This window comes from Carcharhinus amblyrhynchos, chromosome 4, assembly GCF_965287045.1.
Source record: "Carcharhinus amblyrhynchos chromosome 4, sCarAmb.v2.hapA, whole genome shotgun sequence".
Taxonomy (NCBI): Eukaryota; Metazoa; Chordata; class Chondrichthyes; order Carcharhiniformes; family Carcharhinidae; genus Carcharhinus; species Carcharhinus amblyrhynchos.
Genome location: NC_137327.1, coordinates 63,224,880 through 63,245,586, shown reverse-complemented (window position 1 = coordinate 63,245,586; position 20,707 = coordinate 63,224,880). Strand labels below are relative to the sequence as shown.

At 44.9% G+C, this 20,707-nt stretch overlaps 1 protein-coding gene across 1 annotated transcript in view; it reads right to left on the bottom strand.

Moving 5' to 3' along the window:
- The window catches only part of hydin (HYDIN axonemal central pair apparatus protein), a 1,114,396-nt gene that overhangs the window by 208,896 nt on the left and 884,793 nt on the right, over nucleotides 1-20,707 (bottom strand). Inside the window, exons 63-64 of the mRNA XM_080187991.1 lie at nucleotides 12,666-12,777; nucleotides 11,359-11,619 (exon numbers count right to left, since the gene is read on the bottom strand). Of these exons, the coding sequence (XP_080044117.1) occupies nucleotides 11,359-11,619; nucleotides 12,666-12,777 (373 nt within the window). The remainder of the gene's footprint in view (nucleotides 1-11,358; nucleotides 11,620-12,665; nucleotides 12,778-20,707) is intronic.

Sequence of the window (20,707 nt, the reverse complement as noted above, 5' to 3'; positions counted from 1 at the left end):
CGAACACAATCCCACCCAGGCCCTACCCCCATATCCCCACATATTATACCCACTAATCCCTCTAACCTACACATCCCTGGACACAATTTCTTAGCATGGCCAATCAACCTAACCTGTACATCTTTGGACTGTGGGAGGAAACCAGCGTACCGGGAGGAAACCCACGCAGACACGAGGAGAATGTGTAAACTCTACTCAGACCCGAGCCAGGAGTCGAACCCAGGACCCTGGAGCTGTGAAGCAGCAGTGCTATCCACTTTGCTACCGTGCTGCCCAAGAAGGCATTTGGTAAGATGCCACATTAAAGGTTATGGTGGAAAACAAAAGTTCATGATGTTAAAAAGTAACATAACGGTATGGATAGAAGATTGGCTAGCTAACAGGAAATAGAGTAGACATACATACGTCACTTTCATGTTGGCAAAATGCAATGAGTGGTGTGCCTCAGGGATCTGTGCTGGGGCCTCAATGTTTCAGAATTTATACAAACTACTTGGGTGAAGGGAATGAAGATATGTTTGCAAAATGTCCCTATGATACAAAGTGGTAGGAAATTATTTGTGAAGAGGACATAAGGAAGCCGTGAAGGGAGTAGGCAAAGTTGTGGTAAATGAGTATCATACGGGAAAATGTGAAATTAGAACATAGAACACTACAGCACAAACAGGCCCTTCGGCCCACAAGTTGCGCCGATCACATCTATACCTACCAAGCCATAGAACTATCTGTAACTTCCAATGCTATTAGATCTCATATACTCATACAGAAGTCTTTTAAAAGACCCCAGCGAGTTTGCCTCTACCACCACCGATGGCAGCCGATTCCATTCACTCACCACCCTCCGAGTGAAAAACATACCCCTAACATCTGCTCTGTACTTGCTTCCCAGCACCTTAAACCAGTGTCCTCTCGTAGCGACCATTTCAGCCCTGGGAAATAGCCTCCAAGAATCCACCATATCTACTCCTCTCAACATTTTATAAATCTCTATCAGGTTGCCTCTCAACCTTCGTCTCTCCAGGGAGAAGAGACCTAGCTCCCTCAACCTATCCTCATAAGGCATGCCTCCCAATCCAGGCAACATCCTTGTAAATCTCATCTGCACCCTCTCAATAGCTTCCACATCCTTCCTGTAGTGAGGCAACCAGAACTGCGCACAGTACTCCAAGTGGGGTCTGACAAGGGTCCTATAAAGTTGCAGCATTACCTCCTGACTCCTAAACTCAATCCCTCGATTAATGAAGGCCAGTACACCATACGCCTTCTTGACCACATCCTCCACCTGCGAGGCCGATTTAAGAGTCCTATGGACCCGGACCCCAAGATCCTTCTGCTCTTCAACCCAGCTAAGGCTCCTACCCTTGATATTGTACTCCTGCATCCCGTTGGTCCTGCCAAAATGGACCACTACACATTTATCCGCATTGAAGTCCATCTGCCACTTCTCTGCCCAGTCTTGCATCCTATCTATGTCACGCTGCAACTTCTGACATCCCTCCAGGCTATCCATAACACCACCAACCTTCGCATTGTCGGCGAACTTACTAACCCATTCCTCCACTTCCTCATCCAGGTCATTTATGAAAATGACAAACAGCAAGGGTCCTAGAACAGATCCCTGGCGCACTCCACTAGTGACTGACCTCCATGCAGAAAAAGACCCATCCACAACCATTCTCTGCCTTCTGCAGGCAAGCCAGTTCTGGATCCACAAGGCCAAAGCCCCTTGGATCCCATGCCCTCTCACCTTCTCAAGAAGTCTTGCATGGGGGACCTTATCAAACGCCTTGCTGAAGTCCATGTAAACCACGTCCACCGCTCTTCCTGTGTTCAGTCACATTTTCAAAGAACTCAACTAGGCTCGTAAGGCACGACCTGCCCTTGACAAAGCCGTGTTGACTATTCCTGATCATTCTAAACTTCTCTAAATGCTCATAAATCCTGTTCCTCAGAATCCTCTCCATCAACTTACCAACCACTGAGGTCAGACTCACCGGTCGGTAATTTCCCGGGCTATCCCTGTTCCCTTTCTTGAAAATAGGAACCACATCCGCAATCCTCCAATCCTCCGGAACCTCTCCTGTCTCCGTCGACGATGCAAAGATCATCGCCAGGGGCTCTGCAATCACTTCCCTCACCTCCCACAATAACCTGGGGTACATCCCATCTGGTCCCGGCGACTTATCTATCTTGATAGAATTTAAAAGTTCCAACACATCCTCTCTCTTAATATCCACATATTCAATCTTTTCAGTCTGCCGCAAACCTGTAGTACAACCTCCCAGATCACTTTCCACTGTGAATACCGAGGCAAAGTACTCATTAAGCACCTCTGCCATGTCTTCCAGTTGCACACAGGCTTTTCCCCCTTTACCTTTTATAGGTCCTATCCCTTCTTTTCTCATCCTTTTACTCTTCACATATTTGTAGAACGCCTTGGGATTCTCCTTAATTTTACCCACCAAGGCCTTCTCATGTCCCCTTCTGGCTCTCCTAATTTCCTTTTTAAGCTCCTTTCTACAAGCCTTATACTCCTCTAGATCCTTAACATCTCTTAGCTCTCTGAACCTTTTATACACCTTTCTTTTCTTCCTGACCAGGTTCACCACAACCTTCATGCACCATGGCTCCCGCGACCTACCAAAACCTACTTGTCTCATTGGAACGTTGCTGTGCAGAGCTCTAGTCAAACATTCCTTGAAAATCCGCCACCTTCCTTCAGTACTTTTCCCCAAGAACACCTCCTTCCAGTTTATTCGTCCAATTGTCTGCCTGATGTCATCATATTTCCCCTTACTCCAGACAAACACCTTCCTAGCCTGCCTGATCCTATCTCTTTCCAATGCTATCGTGAAGGAGATAGAATTATGATCTCCATCCCCGAGATGCTGTCCCACCGAGAGATCCGTCACCTGTCCTGGTTCATTAGCCAGCACCAGGTCAAGTGCAGCCTCTCCTCTCGTAGGTTTATCCACGTGCTGTGTCAGGAAACCCTCCTGAACACACCTAACAAACTCCTCCCCATCCAAACCCCCTACCCTAGAGATGTTCCAGTCAATACAAAGAACAAAGAACAAAGAACAACCCAGCATGGGAAACAGGCCCTTCGGCCCAACGAGCCCGCGCCGCCGCATCACCCTACACCTATTCTACCCTGCATGTCTACGAATGGAACCCCTAACTTAGCCAGATTCAGGGGAGAATAGTGTCAATTTGGTAAAACCAATCAGCCTAAGAGCACATCTTTGGGGTGTGGGAGGAAACCAGAGCACCCGGAGGAAACCCATGCAACCACAGGGAGAATGCGCAAACTCCCACAGACACAGGCCCAAATCCATGTATCTGCACAGCTAGCAGTGCTAGCCACCGAGCTATTGTGGTGCCCGTCTACCGGTCCAGGGTCAAGCACACACACCGACACGAAGTACTAGGCCACTCCCGGAACTTCCAAGAGCAGCCCACGCACGACCCACCGTGTGCATGCCCCTCGTTTGACACGAGGTGGACCTCCACCTGCGGAATAAAAAGACAAAAACGTTAATCTTACAAGCCTGCTTTTCCGGTGTCTCCCGAGGTTATAACCTTATTTAACAGCCCCTACCATAACCCTCCATCCTCGTTTCACTCATGTGTCTATCTAACTGAACCTTAAACGAGTCCAACGTTCCTGCCTCCACCACCCTACTCGGTAGCGCGTTCCATACCCCCACAACTCTCTGCGTAAAGAACCTTCCTCTCACTTCCAAATTATACCTCTCCCCCCTCACCCTTAAATCATGACCTCTCGTGTTTGTACCCAGTCTAGGGAGCAGTCTCTCACTATTAACTCTTGAAAGGGTACAGAGGAGATTTACAAGGATGTTGCCTGGACTGGGAGGCATGCCTTATGAAGTTAGGTTGAGGGAGCTGTGACTCTTCTCCCTGGAGAGACGAAGGTTGAGAGGCGACCTAATAGAGGTTTATAAAATGTTGAGAGGAATAGATAGGGTGGATTCTCAGAGGCTATTTCCCCGGGTTGAAATGGTCGCTACGAGAGGACACAGGTTTAAGGTGCGGGGAGGAAAGTACAGAAGTGATGTTAGGGGTAAGTTTTTCACTCAGAGGGTGGTGAGTGAATGGAATCGGCTGCCGTCAGTGGTGGTGGAGGCGAACTCGCTGGGGTCTTTTAAAAGACTTCTGGATGAGTATTTGGGGTTTTATGGGATTGGGGGTTATAGATAGGTGTTGATGTGATCGGCACAACTCGTGGGCCGAAGGGCCTGTTTGTGCTGTAGTGTTCTATGTTCTATGTTCTATCTATTCCCTTCAGTATCTTATATACCTCTATCATGTCCCCCCTCAATCTCCGTCTTTCCAAGAATAGTCCCAGTTTCTCCAACCTTTCCTCGTAACCCAGCCCCTCCATGCCAGGCAACATCCTGGTAAACCTCCTCTGCACCCTTTCCAGAGACTCCACATCCTTCCAGTAGTAAGGTGACCAGAACTGGACGCAGTACTCCAAATGCGGTCTAACCAACGTTCTGCACAACTGAAGCATTAGGCGGCAGCTTTTATACTCTATACCCCTTCCTATGAAGGCTAACATTCCATAAGCCTTCCTAACAACCTTCTCCACTTGTGACGCAACCTTCATGGATTTGTGAACCTGCACTCCCAGGTCCCTCTGTATGTCTATACTCCTAATCTGTCTACCTTTTATCACATAGCTCCTCTCTGCATTATTCCTTCCAAAATGCATCACCTCGCATTTGTCAGGATTAAATTCCATCTGCCACCTATCTGCCCAATGCACCAACCTATCTATATCCTGTTGTATCACCTGACAATCCAGTTCAGTACCCGCCAACCCTGCCATCTTGGTGTCATCAGCAAACTTGCTGATCACACCACCTACGCTCTCTTCCAAGTCATTTATGTATACTACAAAGAGAGGTCCCAGTACTGAGCCCTGCGGCACACCACTGGTCACTGGCCTCCAGCCCGACAAGGTCCCCTCCACAACTACCGTCTGTCTCCTATTACCCAGCCAGTTCTCAACCCACCTAGCTACCTGGCCTCGTATCCCATGCGCCTTAACCTTTTCTACCAGCCTACCATGAGGGACTTTGTCAAACGCCTTACTGAAATCCATATAGATGACATCAACGGCTCTCCCATCGTCAACTGTTTTTGTCACCTCCTCAAAGAATTCCACCAGATTCGTAAGGTAAGACCTCCCTCTAACAAAGCCATGTTGCGTATCCCTAATCAGATCGCAACGCTCCAAATGCCCATACATCCTACCCCTAAGTACTTTTTCCATTAATTTCCCTACCACCGATGTCAAACTCACCAGTCTATAATTTCCAGGGTTATCCCTACTACCTTTTTTGAACAGCGGTACCACATTTGCTACCCTCCAGTCCTCTGGGACCTCACCTGTGTCCAAAGAAGAGACAAAGATTTGCGCCAGAGGCCCAGCAATTTCATCTTTCACCTCCCTAAGCAGCCTGGGATAAATACCATCAGGCCCCGGAGCTTTATCCGTCCTTACGCTACCTAAAAGCCCTAGCACTTCCTCCCTTGTAATAGATATTTCCTGCAACTGATCCTCAGCTCCCTCCAAGAGACCGCACGATTCCGAACCCCTCTCCTTCGTGAATACCGACGCAAAGTATTCATTCAGGAGCTCCCCCATTCCCTCCGACTCAATACATAACTCTCCACTCTTGTCCTTAAGAGGACCAATTTTCCCTCTAACTACTCTCTTGCTTCTAATATAGGAATAAAATGCCTTTGGATTTTCCTTAATCCTACCAGCCAAAGCCATTACATGCCCTCTCTTCGCCCTTCTAATTCCCCTTTTTAGCTCCCTCCTACTCTCTCTATATTCCTCCAGCGCACTCTCCGTACCCAGTCGTTTCGACCTAACATACGCCTCCCTCTTCTTCCTGACCAAGTCTTCAATACCCCCTGTAATCCACGGCTCTCTAATCCTACCTTTCCCATCCTTCCGCTTAACTGGAACATACCTCCCCTGCAACCATTTCATTTTGCCCTTAAAAGCCTCCCACTTGCCAACCGTGGACTTGCCAGCTAATAGTTCCTCCCAATCAGTGTCCTGCAGCTCCCTCCTAATCCTGCTATAGCTCGTCTTTCCCCAGTTCAGCACACTCCCGGTCGGCCGGCACTCGTCCCTTTCCATTTTTATCCTAAAGTAGACGGCCTTGTGGTCACTGTTAGCCACATGTTCGCCTACCTCTACCTCACCCACCTGCCCCGGCTCATTACCCAACACTAAATCCAGTATAGCCCCTCCCCTAGTCGGGCTAGTTACATACTGCTCTAGCGACCCTTCCAAAACACATTTCACAAACTCCTCTCCCTCTGTACCCCCAGCTCTAGGCCCCCTCCAATTCACTCCGGGAAGATTAAAGTCACCCACTACAACCACTCTATTCTTCCTGCACCTGTCCAAAATGCCCCTGCAAATGCCTTCCTCCACGAACCTCGGGCTGTTGGGTGGCCTATAGTACACCCCTAGCAATGTAATCTCTCCCTTTTTATTCCTCAGCTCCACCCACAGTGACTCAATCCCTGTCTCTTCCATATCGTCCTCCCTCTGCACCACTGTGATGTTTTCCTTTACTAACAGTGCCACCCCTCCACCTCTCTTCAACCCTCCTCTGTCACACCTAAAACACTTGTACCCAGGAACATTCAGCTGCCAGTCCTGCCCTTCCCGTAACCACGTCTCCGTTACAGCCGCCACATCTAACTGCCTCACAAACATCAAGGCCCTAAGCTCATCCGTTTTCCCTGCCACACTCCTAGCATTGAAACAGACACAGTTCAACCCACGAGTGTCCCTCGGAACCTCCTTCTCCCTGATAATTTTCCTTTCACCCGACTCTCTCCCAGCCACATCCCCACCCCCCCTCCTTATTAGTTTAAACCATTCCTGAACACCCCAGCTAACCTCCCCGCTAAGACACTAGTTCCCCTCCCGTTCAAATTCTCCCCACCCCTCCTGTACAGTTGCCCTTCTCTCCTAAACACCTCCCAGTGATCCACAAAAGTAAAGCCCTCTACCCTACACCAATCCCTCAACCATGCATTCAACTGCATGATCTCGTCATTCTTTGCCCTGCTAGTACTGGGCAGCAACCCAGAGAGTGCCACCCTGGAGGTCCTGCTCTTTAGTTTGGACCCCAACTCCCTAAATTGCCTACGACCTCTACCCTACTCCTCCTTCCTATGTCCCCCTCCCCTACGTGTACTATGACCTCTGCCTGGGTCCCCTCCCCTTTCAAAATTCCCTCTACCCTTTCCGTTACATCCTTTACCCCTGCTCCAGGGAGGCAGACCACCATCCTGGAGTCACGCTGCTGTTCACAGAACCTCCTATCGATACCTCTGACCCTCCCATCCCCTACCACTATCACCTTGCCAGCCCCCTTCTGTCCCTCTAAGTCAGTCTCCCCTTCCTGCCTATTTTTCTGTGCCCCTGTCGACGAACCTTGGGGGGCCTCCGGGGAGGCCAGGGGACCCTGACTACTCTTCTTCTTCCTCTTTCTCCTCCTAACAGTCGTCCACCCTTCCTGCTCTTCAGCCCTTCAATGTTTGGGAAATTAAAGTCTCCCATCACGACACTGTTATTATTATATCTCTCTAGGATCTGTTTCCTTATCTGCACCTCAACTTCCCTGTCGCTATTGGGCGGCCTATAGAAAACACCCAGCAAAGTTATAGACCCTTTGCTGTTCCTAACTTCCACCCACAGAGACTTCGTAGACAGTCCCTCCACAGCATCCACCTTCTCTGCAGCCATGACACTGTCCCTGATCAACAGTGCCACTCCACCACCTCTTTTGCCCCCAACCCTGTCCTTCCTGAAGCATCTGAATCCCGGCACCTGAAGTACCCAGTCCTGTCCCTGAGACATCCAAGTCTCTGTAATGGCCACCACATCACATTTCCAAGCAGCAATCCACGCCCTAAGCTCATCCACTTTGTTCACTGCACTCCTGGCATTAAAGTAGAAACACCTCAGACCCTCAGTCTAGGCACTTCCCTTCTCCATTACCTGTCTAACCTCCCTCTCATACTGTCTACAGTCCTTCTCTACCTGGGAGCTAACCTCCTCGCTCTCAGTCTCCTCATCTCTATTCCCTCCCCTCAACCTTTCTAGTTTAAAGCCCCCCCAGCAGCCCTAGGCAATCTTCCCACCAAGATATTGGTCCCCCTGGGATTCAAGTGCCACCCGTCTTTACTGAACAGGTCACACTTGCCCCTGAAGAGGTCCCAATGATCCAGGAACCGGAATCCCTGCCCCCTGCTCCAGTCCCTCAGCCACGCTTTCACCCTCCACCTCATTCCATTTCTGCTCTCACTCTCCCGCAGCGCAGGCAGCAATCCTGAGATTACTACCTTCGCATTCCTCTTTCTCAGCTGTCTACCTAATTCCCTATAATCCCTTTTTCATGACCCCTTCCCTCTTCCTGCCTATGTCAGCAGTACCTATATGAACCACAACCTCCGGTTCCTCACCCTCCCCTTTCAGGATGTCTGGGACGCGTCCAGAGACATCCTGGATCCCAGCTCCAGGGGGGCAAACAACCATCCGCGACTCCCGTCTGCGTCCGCAAAAATGCCTGTCTGATCCCCTCACTATGGAGTCCCCTATTAACACTGCCTTCCTCCTCTTTTTCTTACTTTTTTGGAGTACTGGGTCAGGCTCAGCTCCAGAGACCTGGCCATCGCTTCCTCCCCCAGGTGAGTTGTCCCCCCCAAGTAGTACTCAGACAGGAGTACTTATTACTTATTTTGAAGGGGGACATCCACTGCGTGCTCTCCATCACGTGAGCTTTCCCCTTCCTAACCTTTACCCACTTGCCTTCTTCCCGTTGCCCTGGTGTGACCACTTGCCAGTAGCTCCTGTCAATTACCTCCTCATTCTCTCTAATGAGACGAAGGTCCTCGAGCTGCAGTTCCAGCTCCTTAACCCGGTCCCTTAGGGACTGCAGCTCCACACACCCAGCACAGATATGGATGTCTGGGAGACCAGGAGCCTCCAGGACCTCCCACATATTGCATTGGCAACAACATACTGGCCTCACACTCATACTTGCCCTTTTTAGAAATACAGAGAAGAAAGTAATAAAAACTTATCCATGGAAATTGTCCATTTTCGCAGGAAGAATAAAACTGAAGCATATTATCTAAATGGTGAGAGATTGCAGAGCTCTATAGAGCAATCTGGGTATCCTAGCACATGCATCTCAATAGGTTAGTATGTAGGTATATAAAGTAATTAGGAAAGCTAATAGAATGTCATCACTTATTGTAAAAAGAATTAAATACAAAAAATAGAGAGGTTATGGTTCAGTTATTCAAGAGACCACATAGTATTTTGTGCAGTATGGGTCTCTTTATTTAAGGGAGGATGTAAATGCATTGGAAGCAGTTCAGAGAAGGCTTACAGGACTAATACCAGGAATGGTTGTGTTCCCTTATGATGAAAGTTTAAAGTTTATTTATTTATTAGTGTCACAAGTAGGCTTACTGTGAAAATCCCATAGTCGCCACACTCTGGAGCCTGTTCAAGTACACTGAAGGAGAATTTAGCATAGCCAATACACCTAAACCAGCATGTCTTTTGGACTGTGGGAGGAAACCAGAGCACCCGGAGAAACCCACGTTGACACAGGGAGAATGTGCAGACTCAGCACTGGAAGTGACCCAGGCCAGGAATCAAACCTGGGTCCCTGGCACTATGAGGCACCAGTGGTAACCATTGTGCCACCAGGATGCCAAAGGTTGGACAGGTTAGGATTGTATCTGCTGGAGTTTAGAAGAGAATAAGGTGACTTATTTGAAACACACAAGATCTAGGAGTGAAATGAGGTGCAACTTCTTTATTCAGAGTTGTTGGGATTTGGAATGCATATATATCCAGATTCTGACTGTGAATCTGCAGCACTTTATGCAATGTAATAGAGCTCGTGAATAAAAGGAAATCTGATGAAGGGACACTGGCCTTTGAAGACTTATTTCATGTGCTTCCTAGGAGAGTGGTGGAGGTTAATTCCACAGGAGATTTCCAAAGAGAGCTGGATAAATATTTGAAAGTGATGAGTTTTGAGGGCCAGAGAGATAGAACTGGAGAATGGGACTAGCTGGATAGCTACTTCAGGAATCAATGCAAACATGATAAGCCTCCTCCTGTGCTGTAAAATTCTATGCTACATAGTCTTGTGGTCTAGACACGATGGATGTGGAAAGATGACTGCTGCTGTGGGAAAGCTAGAACTAGTAAGGGGTTGCTCATTTAAGACAGGTGATGAGATTTTTTTCTCTCAAAAGTTTACTGAGTCTTTGGAACTCTTCCTCAAAAATCAGTGAAAGATGAATTTTTCAATGGTTTTAAGGCTGAACTATAGACACTCTTGATAAGGAAGGGGGTGAGAGCTTATTTAAGGTAGGCGGGAATGTGAAGCTAAAGCTGCAATCAAATCTGCCATAACCTTATTGAATGGTGGAGCAGGCTCAGAGGGCTGAGTGGCTTACTCCTGGTTCTAATTTCTATGTTCTAATGACAATGATGGTTACTTTGGGAAAGACAGCCTGAGCCAAGTCCATAATACCATGGCTGGCACACATGCACAGTAATGGATCAAGTATTCAGGAGTAAAGTTCAAGTCCACAGATCTCCTGGAGGCGGCAGAATCTGTAGATAAGGAGCACTTTGCTTTATTAACAAAAGCAAAGTGTAAAAGATAAGAGAGGTTAAGCTACTATTGTAGAAGACTCTAGTTATGTCACAACTGGAGTACTGTGTACAGTTCTGCTCCTTATATTACATGAAGGATGTGATCACACAAGATTAGGTACAGAGGAGATTTACAAAGTTGCTTCCAGAAATGGAGAATTCACACAGGTAGGCTGGTATTTTTTTTGGAACAGAGGACACTGAGGGGTAATTAACAGTGGCCTGGATAAATACGATAAATCCATTTTCCTTTAGCAGAAAGGTCATTGATCATGGGGAATTGATTAAAGATATTGGTTTAAGGTTTATAGAAAAATTGAGGAAAAATCTTCTCTCCGAGTCTGGTGGGTGTCTGTAATTCACTGTTTGAAAGGTTGGTAGAGGGAGAAACAAACATCAAATTTAAAAAAAAGTACTTGGATATGTAACTGAAGTGCTGTAACTAACAAGCTACATTCGAAAAGTTGGAAAGTGGATTGAGCTGGATCACTTGACTAGCAGATTTGATGGACTGAATTTCCTCCTTCAGAAGCATAAATGTTCAATCTTTCTGTGATTTTGATGAATTATTTACATTCTAATGCAGTGAAATTGCAAATAATCCTCACCTTTAATGTCTTCGTCCTCCAGAAATTTTGAAACAGTTTCCATTGTGACAGGTCGCATTAGTCCATGGATGTTGTCAAAAGTGATATCATCCTGATACCCTTCACCAATTAACTGTATAATAGTGTCCTCATACTTGTTACTGAACACTGTCAAGTACAGTGCTCCTTCTAGATGTTGAGCCAAGGTTGGTTGGAATGTAACATCAAACTTTGCCTCTTCCCCATGGTTGAGGTTGATAATGCTCATGCAACTTTCTTTTACTATGTGGAAAATAAAACAAGATCAGCTTTACTTTGATACCTAGATTAAAACTAATCAGAAATAATAGTTTGAAATCAGAGCTATTAAAGGGGTCAGAATCAGATTGTATTGCAAGTTGAGATTTCCAATTAAAATCACTATTGGGAATCTGAACTAATAGAATAATTGGAAATGTTCATCAAAAATTTTGAGAGTTTCCATTGTGACAGGTCACACATAAGGAAACAATACGCTTCATCATAATTACGCTAAATCTTCAATTGGATAATCTGACCCAATTTCCCTCCACCTCTTTGTATTTATTTCTGAATACTTTTCCATTTCCCTGTTAAGGGATATCATGGTTTTTCCCTCAATGGCACATTTCATTTTCTAAATAATTCTGTCGCAATACTTCTTATAATTACTCCCTTCCTCAATACAACAATAATCTCCAGTCCAGGCCTCTTACCATTGCCTTGTGCTGCAATGGGAGCAAGGGAATTCTTATTGAGGAAATCAGTATGGCTCTGATAGAGCTGCAGGCAAACATAGTAAAAGTTGGCAGAACAACTACCTCAAGGCTTAAGCAAAGTATCAGCAGGAAGAAGTCGAGAAAAATAGTGTAGAGAACGATTGTAAATTTGGCTGGTCACTAGGACTTCAAAAACATTTTTGTGTTCTATTCATTCTTTTGGAACACAGGGTACCCATTACATATGAATATGAAGAGCACGCTGTATAAACATGTCAAAATGCTGGGAAATTGACTGCAGAACAAAATGAGGAGACAGAACATTAATTTATTTGGGTTCAGTCAGGCCTTCTTACAGTGTCAGTATCACTGGCAGGAGAGAGATGCCCTGATATTGGTTTGAATTCGTAGAGGAGTCCCAGCGGAAATGTGAAATGTTAATACTACCCAAGTGTTCCTGTTGCGGAGGGAGACCTCCTTTGTCTACTCTGACCCAGTCTATGCTATAAACTATAGGTTCATTTATTTTGTCCTGTTCAGCTCCCTATAAAACAAACTACTACTAAAAGCAATTAGTTTTCTGTTTGTTACCTTTTTCTGGGAACTCTTCTTTAATATAATGTTTTTTAGGATACATGCATATAGTTCCATTAGAGTCCTTCAGCGAAAACACCCCATTTGCATCAGATATGTTGACAGATACCTATCAAGAAAACATCCAACAGATATATTATTTCTCTAAAGATATGCAATTTGCAAACTAAGGGGCAAATATGCTTGGATATATTAAATTGCCCACCCTCCCTTATTTCTCAAAATACAATTTATCCTACATATACCACTGAACAGACATTTGGGAAAAATAACAAGGGTATCAGTTTTAGAAAACAATGAGCATCAAGTTTATCTGTCTTGCCGTTGTGTATAAATGTTACACTCCTATGATACTCTCATAAACATTTTTGCCTGAAGTATAAACTGTATAGAGCCACACTATTATCAAGGACAAATTCTGTCAAGGGAAGTTATACTTTACATACAAATGGATATCGGTAAACTACTGTCCATGAGGAACTGGGCCCTCAGGGCATCACTCAAAAAGAAGCGTACACTACCCAATTGAAAACTTTGAGGACTTTTACCTGGCATCACAAAATGCTCAATAGTATACTTTCTGGAGCCTCAGCAATCTCTCAGGTAAATAGCTCATTGGTCTGCACATGGATGAGGAGATAATTGTAAAACCAAAAGCATAGATTTCAGTTACCTATATCTATTATATAGGTGAGTCAGTTACCTGTATCTATTAATCAACCAAACACATTCCATCAAAAGAGAATAGCTCTGGTACCTTCAATTTCCACTAGTGTGTGGCAGTGACACGGAGTCATTTTTGGTAACAGCAGAGGTCACAGGTAGCAATTGTATATGACTTGAGGGTGAGTTTTATTCAGGCAGTGGGCACTAATTGGGCAGTCACATGTGTTCATATAAGAGCAGACTTAACAAATCAGAGAATCTCCACGGTGCAGAAGGAGGCCATTCAGCCTATTTAGTCTGCACTAACAACAATCCCACCCAGCCCCCATTCCTGTAACCCCAGGTATTTACCCTGCTGATCCCTCTGGCACTAGGGTCAATTTAGTATGGCCAATCAACCTAATCCATACACGTTTGGACTGTGGGAGGAAACTGAAGCACCCAGAGGAAAGTTACGCAGACACTAGGAGAATCGCAAACTCTACACAGACAGTAACCCAAGGTCGGAATTGAATCCAGGTTCCTGGCGCTGTGAGGCAGTAGTGCTAACCACTGTGCCACCGCGCTGACTGAAAGCATCATTGCTGATGTAGACAGCCAATATATGTCTCTTTGAATTAAGATGTATGAAGACACTGCCTGCCTATCTGAGTTCTAACGGAATAGCAAAGGAGGATGTTGGAACATAAAGGCAGGATTGTCTGGCCCTGCCCACCACTTGGATCATCTGGTTTTGTGGAAACTCAATGGATTTTTTGACAGGCCTGCCACATTCCCTCAAGATGGGTCCTAGCACAGTAGGGCCAGAAAATCCTAACCTAAATTGCTTTGGACATAAAACCCTTAGCCAGAATTTTCTGGCTGTTCATGTCCTGCTTCCACTGCAAGCAAGGATGGAGAATTTGGTACTCAGCCAAATCTCCTTTCACTCAGAGGGATCAGAGAATCCTACTTCTGTGAACAGCCAGAAAATTCCAACCTTATGGCTATTGTGGAATCAAGTTTAAATTGTTGCACTCTGGTTGCCATCAGGTATGATTTAGATTCTGAAAATATGATTGGAAGAATTGTGTTGAAAATGTGGACTTGTGCTAAAACTCTGCTAACGCAAAAACAAGGTCTGCCCTTCATGGTTTTATTTCTTGCCTAAATACCTATTTGGAAAATGGTGAGTTTTCCATTGAAGAAAATAATATAAATATAAGTATAGAAAATAGGAGCAGGAATAGGTCATTCAACCTTTGTAGCTGCTTCACTATTCAATATAATTAATGCAGATCCTCCATCTCAATATCATACACCCACACTCTCCTCATGCCTCTTGATGCCTTTAGAGTCTAGAAATCAATCTATTTCTCCCTAAATATATTCAATGACTTGGCCTCCACAGCCTTCAGTGATAGAGTTCAACACCCTCTAAGTGAAGAAGTTTCTCCTCATCTCAATTCTAAATAGCCAACCCCATATCCTGAGATTATGACCCCCTGTTCGATAACACGCACGCACACACCCAGAGGAAACATCATTCCTCCATCCAGTCTGTCCAGCCCAGTTACAATTTGTAGGTTTCAGTTAAATCCCTTCTTATCCACCTAAGATCCGTTCGCCCTTTTAAACTTTATTGAATACATGTCTAGTTGACTCAATATCATGACTTTCAATACCTTTTACAGAGGTTGATACACTTAGACAGGTAATTGGTTTTAACTGTGGTTAGATCTGAAAAAGATGATGTCTGCTACATGAACAATAAATACTGAGGGGGGAACAGTCATTTTCTTCATGTAACAAATGAGGAGTTCTGCTATGATGCAATATTGGGTGCACATATTGTTACAAAAGAAAAATTAAAGGCAAACAATGAAGTATAAAGTATGTATAACAAATCTGGTCATATATGAAGGTGAAAGTGGAACAGTAATATTGGGGGAATGATTCACAAGGAAAAGTTAACGCATACTCAGGATGAATGTCCCAGAGTGAAGAAGCAGGGACTTCGAGATCATACTTGAAGAATTGGATAAAGCTAATGATGAATCTGAACAGATTTTTGAGGAGTTTTAATTCTGTGATGAATGTTTAGACTGCCAATACTTTTATAAAATTTGGCATTAGTGCATTTAATTCAAAGGTGTGAGATAAATTGGTGAACAAAGAAAAGAACAAAGAAAATTATAGCAGAGGAACAGGCTCTTCGGCCCTCCAAGCCTGCAGCGACCATGCTGTCCAACTGAACTAAAATCCCTACCCTTCCAGGACCCATATTCCTCTATTCCCATCCTATCCACATATTTATCCAGACACCCCTTAAAACTCACTATCTTTTCTGCTTCCACTGCCTCCTCCGGCAGCGAGTTCCAGGCACCCACACCCTCTGTGTAAAAAAAATGCCTCGTACATCTCTTTTAAACCTTGCCTCTTCAACCTCTACCCCCTAGTAATTGACTCTTCCATTCTGGGAAGAAGCTTCTGACTATCCACTCTGTCCAACCTCTCAATCTCATAGACTTCTGTCAGGTCACCCTTCAACCTCCGTCATTCCAATGAGAACAAACCAAGTATCTCCAACCTTTCCTTGCAGCTAATGCCCTCCATGCCAGGCAACATCCTGGTAAATTTTTTCTGTACCCTCTGCAAAACCTCCACATCCTTCAGGTAGCGTGGCAACCAGAATTGAGCACTATATTCCAAGTTTCTAAGGTTCTATAAGGCTGCAACATGACTTACCAAATTTTAAACTCAATGCCCCAGCCGATGAAGGCAAGCATGCCGTATGCTTTCTTGACTACCTTCTTTAGCTGCTTTGCCACTTTTAGTGACCTATGTACCTATACGCCCAGATTCCTCTGCCTATCAATACTCTTAAGGATTCTGCCATTTACTGTACATTTCCTATCTTTATTAAAGCTTCCAAAATGCATTACCTCACATTTGTCTGGATTAAACTTCATCTGCCATCTCTCCACTCAAGCTTCCAACCGATCTATATCCTGCAGTATCCTCTAATGGTCCTCATCACCATCCGCAAATCCACCAATCTTTGTGTCATCTGCAAACTTACTAATCAAACCAGTTACATTTTCTTTCAAATCATTTATATATATTACAAACAGCAAAGGTCCCAGCACTGATCCCTGAGGAACGCCACTTGTCACAGTCCTCTATTCAGAAACACTGGTTCCACTGCTACCCTCTGTCTTCTATGACCGAGCCAGTTCTGTATCCACCTTGCCAGCTCACCTCTGATCCCATGCGACTTCACCTTCTGCACCCAGGCTTCCATGAGGGACCTTGTCAAAGGCCTAACTGAAGTTCATGTAGTCAACACCCATTGCCCCACCCTCATCATCTTCATCACTTCCTCGAAAAACTCGATCGAGTTAGTGAGACATGACGTCCCCTTTACAAAACCTGTTGCCTCTCGCTAATTCATCCATTTATTTCCAAGTGGGAGTAAATCCTCTTTCGAAGAGTCCTCTCCAATAATTTCCCTACCACTGATGTAAGGCTCACCGGCCTGTAATTACCTGGATTATTCTTGCTACCCTCCTTAAACAAAGAAACAACATTGCTATTCTCCAATCCTCCGGGATCTCCCCTGTATGACATGGAGATGCCGGTGTTGTACTGGGGTAAAGACAGTAAGAAGTCTCACAACACCAGGTTAAAGTCCAACAAGTTTATTTGATAGTAAACCCACTAGCTTTCAGGGTTTGCCCCTTCGTCAGGTGAGTGAAGAGTTCTGGTCACAGACAGAGCATATAAAGGCACACAGTTTACAGAATACTGATTAGAATGCGAGTCTTTACAGCTAATCAATTCTTAAAGGTGCAGACAATGTGAGTGGAGATAGCATTAAGCATAGTTTAAAGAGATGTGTATTGTCTCCAGACAGAACAGTAAGTGAGAAGTTGCAAGCCCAGGCAAGTCGTGGGGGTTACAGATAGTGTGACATGAACCCAAGATCCCGGTTGAGGCCATCCTCATGTGTGCAGAACTTGGCTATCAGTTTTTGCTCAGCTACTCTGCACTGTCATATGACATGAAGGCTGCCTTGGAGAACATTTACCCGAAGGTCAGAGGCTAAATACCTGTGACCGCTGAAGTGCTTGCCATCAGGAAGGGAACAGTCTTGCCTGGTGATTGTTGAGCGGTGTTCATTCATCCATTGTCGTTGCGTCAGCATGGTCCCCCAATGAGCCATGCCTCGGGACATCCTTTCTTGCAGCGTATCAGGTAGACAATGTTGGCCAAGTTGCAACAGTATAGGGTGGGTGGTGTTCTCACGTGAGATGATGGCATCCGTGTCAATGCTCTGGCATGTCTTACAGAGGTTGCTGTGCCAGGGTTGTGTGGTGTTGTGGTCACTGTTCTCCTTGAAGGCTGGGTAGTTTGCTGCGGACAATGGTCTGTTTGAGGTTGTGCGATTGTTTGAAGGCAAGAAGTGGGGGTGTGGGGATGACCTTGGCAAGATGTCCGTCTTCGTAATGACATGTTGAAGACTCTGAAGAAGATGATGTAGCTTCTCTGCTCCGGCGAAGTATTGGACGACGAAGGGTATTCTGTCCACCATGTCCCATGTTTGTCTTCTGAGGAGGTCGGTGCGGTTTTTCGCTGTGGCGCGTTGGAACTGTCGATCGATGAGTCGGGCGCCATATCCTGTTCTTATGAGGGCATCTTTCAGCATCTGTTGCGATCCCCCTCATCTGAGCAGATCCTATGTTTACGGAGGGCTTGTCTGTAGGGGATGGCTTCTTTAACGTGTTTAGGGTGAAGCTGGAGAAGTGGAGCATCGTGAGTTTATCTGTGGGCTTGCAGTACAGTGAGGTGCTGAGGTGACTGTCCTTGATGGAGATGCATGTGTCCAAGAATGCAACCGATTCTGGAGAGTCTGATGGTGGGATGGAACTTGTTGATGTCATCATATAGTTGTTTCAGTGATTGTTCACCATGAGTCCAAAGAAAGAAAATGTCATTGATGTATTGATGACCTCCCCTGTAACCAGTAAGTATACAAAGATTTCTCTCAAGGCCCCAGCAATTTCCTCCCTCGCCTCTCTCAGTATTTTGGGGTATATCCCATCAGGCTCTGGGGACTTGTCTACCTTAATGTTTCTGAAGAACCCCAATTCCTCCTCCTTTTTGATCTCAACATGACTCAAACTATCTACACATCCTTTCCCAAATTCATCATCCACCAAGCCCTTCTCTTTGGTGAATACTGACACAAAGTATTCATTGAATACCTCATCCATTTCCTCTGGCTCGATGCATAAACCAGCACATCCTTCAGGCTGTGGGAGGAAACTGGAGCACCCGGAAGAAACCCCTGCAGACATGGGGAGAATGTGCAAACTCCCCACATACACTGACCCAAGGCAGGAATCGAACCCGGGTCCTTGGCACTGGGAGGCAGCAGTGCCACCATGCTGCCTTAAACAATTGTCATTGATCTCAAAGATCAGCAAATTTACTTTCCTGGTCAGGAATCAAACACAGATTGCAGCAGTGAAAGCAGCAAATCCTAACCACGAGGGAATACTTGCGATGCTTTAAGTCAACATCTATAAGCTATAACATGTTAGCTTAATTCATGAAACACCAATGTAAATTGAAGGAGATTAATTGTTTGGAACTCAAAAGGCTTTGACTATTGCAAATAATTTTCTAGGAGGAGAAAATGTCGCACTAAACTCCACCAAGTCCATTCAAAGAGAGTTAGCAGATCAATTGGATATAGAAATAAAAGCAGGATTTTGTCAGGATGACATAATTAGAAATAATTACCCAGCATTTAAAATAAAAAGAGAAACCTGAAACAGGTGTTTCATAGCAAATATTAGCTAGAATTCAGTTGCAAATGAAGCAACTTGAAATGGAAAAATAAATTTAAAAACTTGAAGTAGTAAGAGGAGAGAAGAGAAAGGAGATTCAAAACATTGACTTTCAAAGAGAGAAAGAAATCAAATATGAATTGGCTAAAGAAAAGCTGAGATCAAAGAAAGAAAGAAGAGTTAGTGGTTTAGATGATGAGTCTGATTTCATTGAAGATTTTGATTCAGCTAAAGTGTTTGTTTATTACCTAATCTCATTTGAAAAGATAGCTCTGATGTAAAGTGACTAAAGGATGCTTGGATCTGAATGTGTCCTGACAGGTGCAGCTGTAAATGTGTACATTCGTCCAACAGAGGAGCAATTTGAGACAGAAGAATAATAGTCAGTGCTTGTCTTTGAAACTTATCGATTCAAGTTTAGAACCATACCTGCAGAGTAAATTGAAATGTTGCTCATTAAATTTGGAACAAACCTTTATTATTGTGAGGGAACTTATGATTATGGAGGAATTCTACAATAGCAATCCAGCAACCACTAAAATTTATTTAGATAAGCATCAGGCACCAAAGATCTGAGATGCAGCAGATTTGGCCAATACCTATGATATTTCACATACATAGCTACATGTGGGGAAATAATCAAAGAAGAATCAACAGGGCTAAATTGAAGTGATAGAAAATCTGATGATGGAAAAGATGCTAATTCTAGGGAACAGACAGTAGGATGCCAAAATAATAGAGGAGATAGACTAGAAATTAAAAGTATAAATCTATTTCTTATATTTATATATTTTAGCCAAACCTGATTATACCAAATTGAGCAGATTTATAGTGTGGGTTAGACTTGGATATAGGGACTATATTCTCTGTCTGACCTCTGATTCTCCTGACATCAAGGAAAGTTACCACAGGTCAATAAATCATATTGCAGAATTATATGGATGAACAAGGTGTCATATCAAAGACTAAATGGAGCTTGTAGCTGGCCAGTTACTTTTGCCACTGATGACATTTTTTGCCAAAGGTAGACACAAAGCTATCCGTTGTTTAAGAAGGGTGCCAGGCAAAAGGCGGGGAATTATAGGCCTGTTAGTTTAACATCTGTTGTAGGTAAAATGTTAGAATCCGTCATCAAGGAGGAAATAGCGAGGCATCTTGAGGGGAACTGCTTGATAGAGCAGACGCAGCACAGTTTCGTTAAAGGGAAGTCGTGTCTGACAAATTTACTGGAGTTCTATGAGGATGTGTCTAGGGCGGTGGATAGAGGAGAGCCGGTGGATGTGGTCTTTCTGGATTTTCAGAAGGCGTTTGACAAGGTGCCTCACAAGAGGTTATTACAGAAGGTCAGGGGGCATGGAGTTGGGGGTAGGGTATTAGCGTGGATAGAGGACTGGTTGTCAAATAAGAGGCAGAGAGTGGGGGTCAATGGGTGCTATTCGGATTGGCGGATGGTGACTAGTGGAGTGCCCCAGGGGTCGGTGCTGGGGCCTCAGCTATTTACCATTTATATAGATGATCTGGAGGAGGGAATGGAGTGCA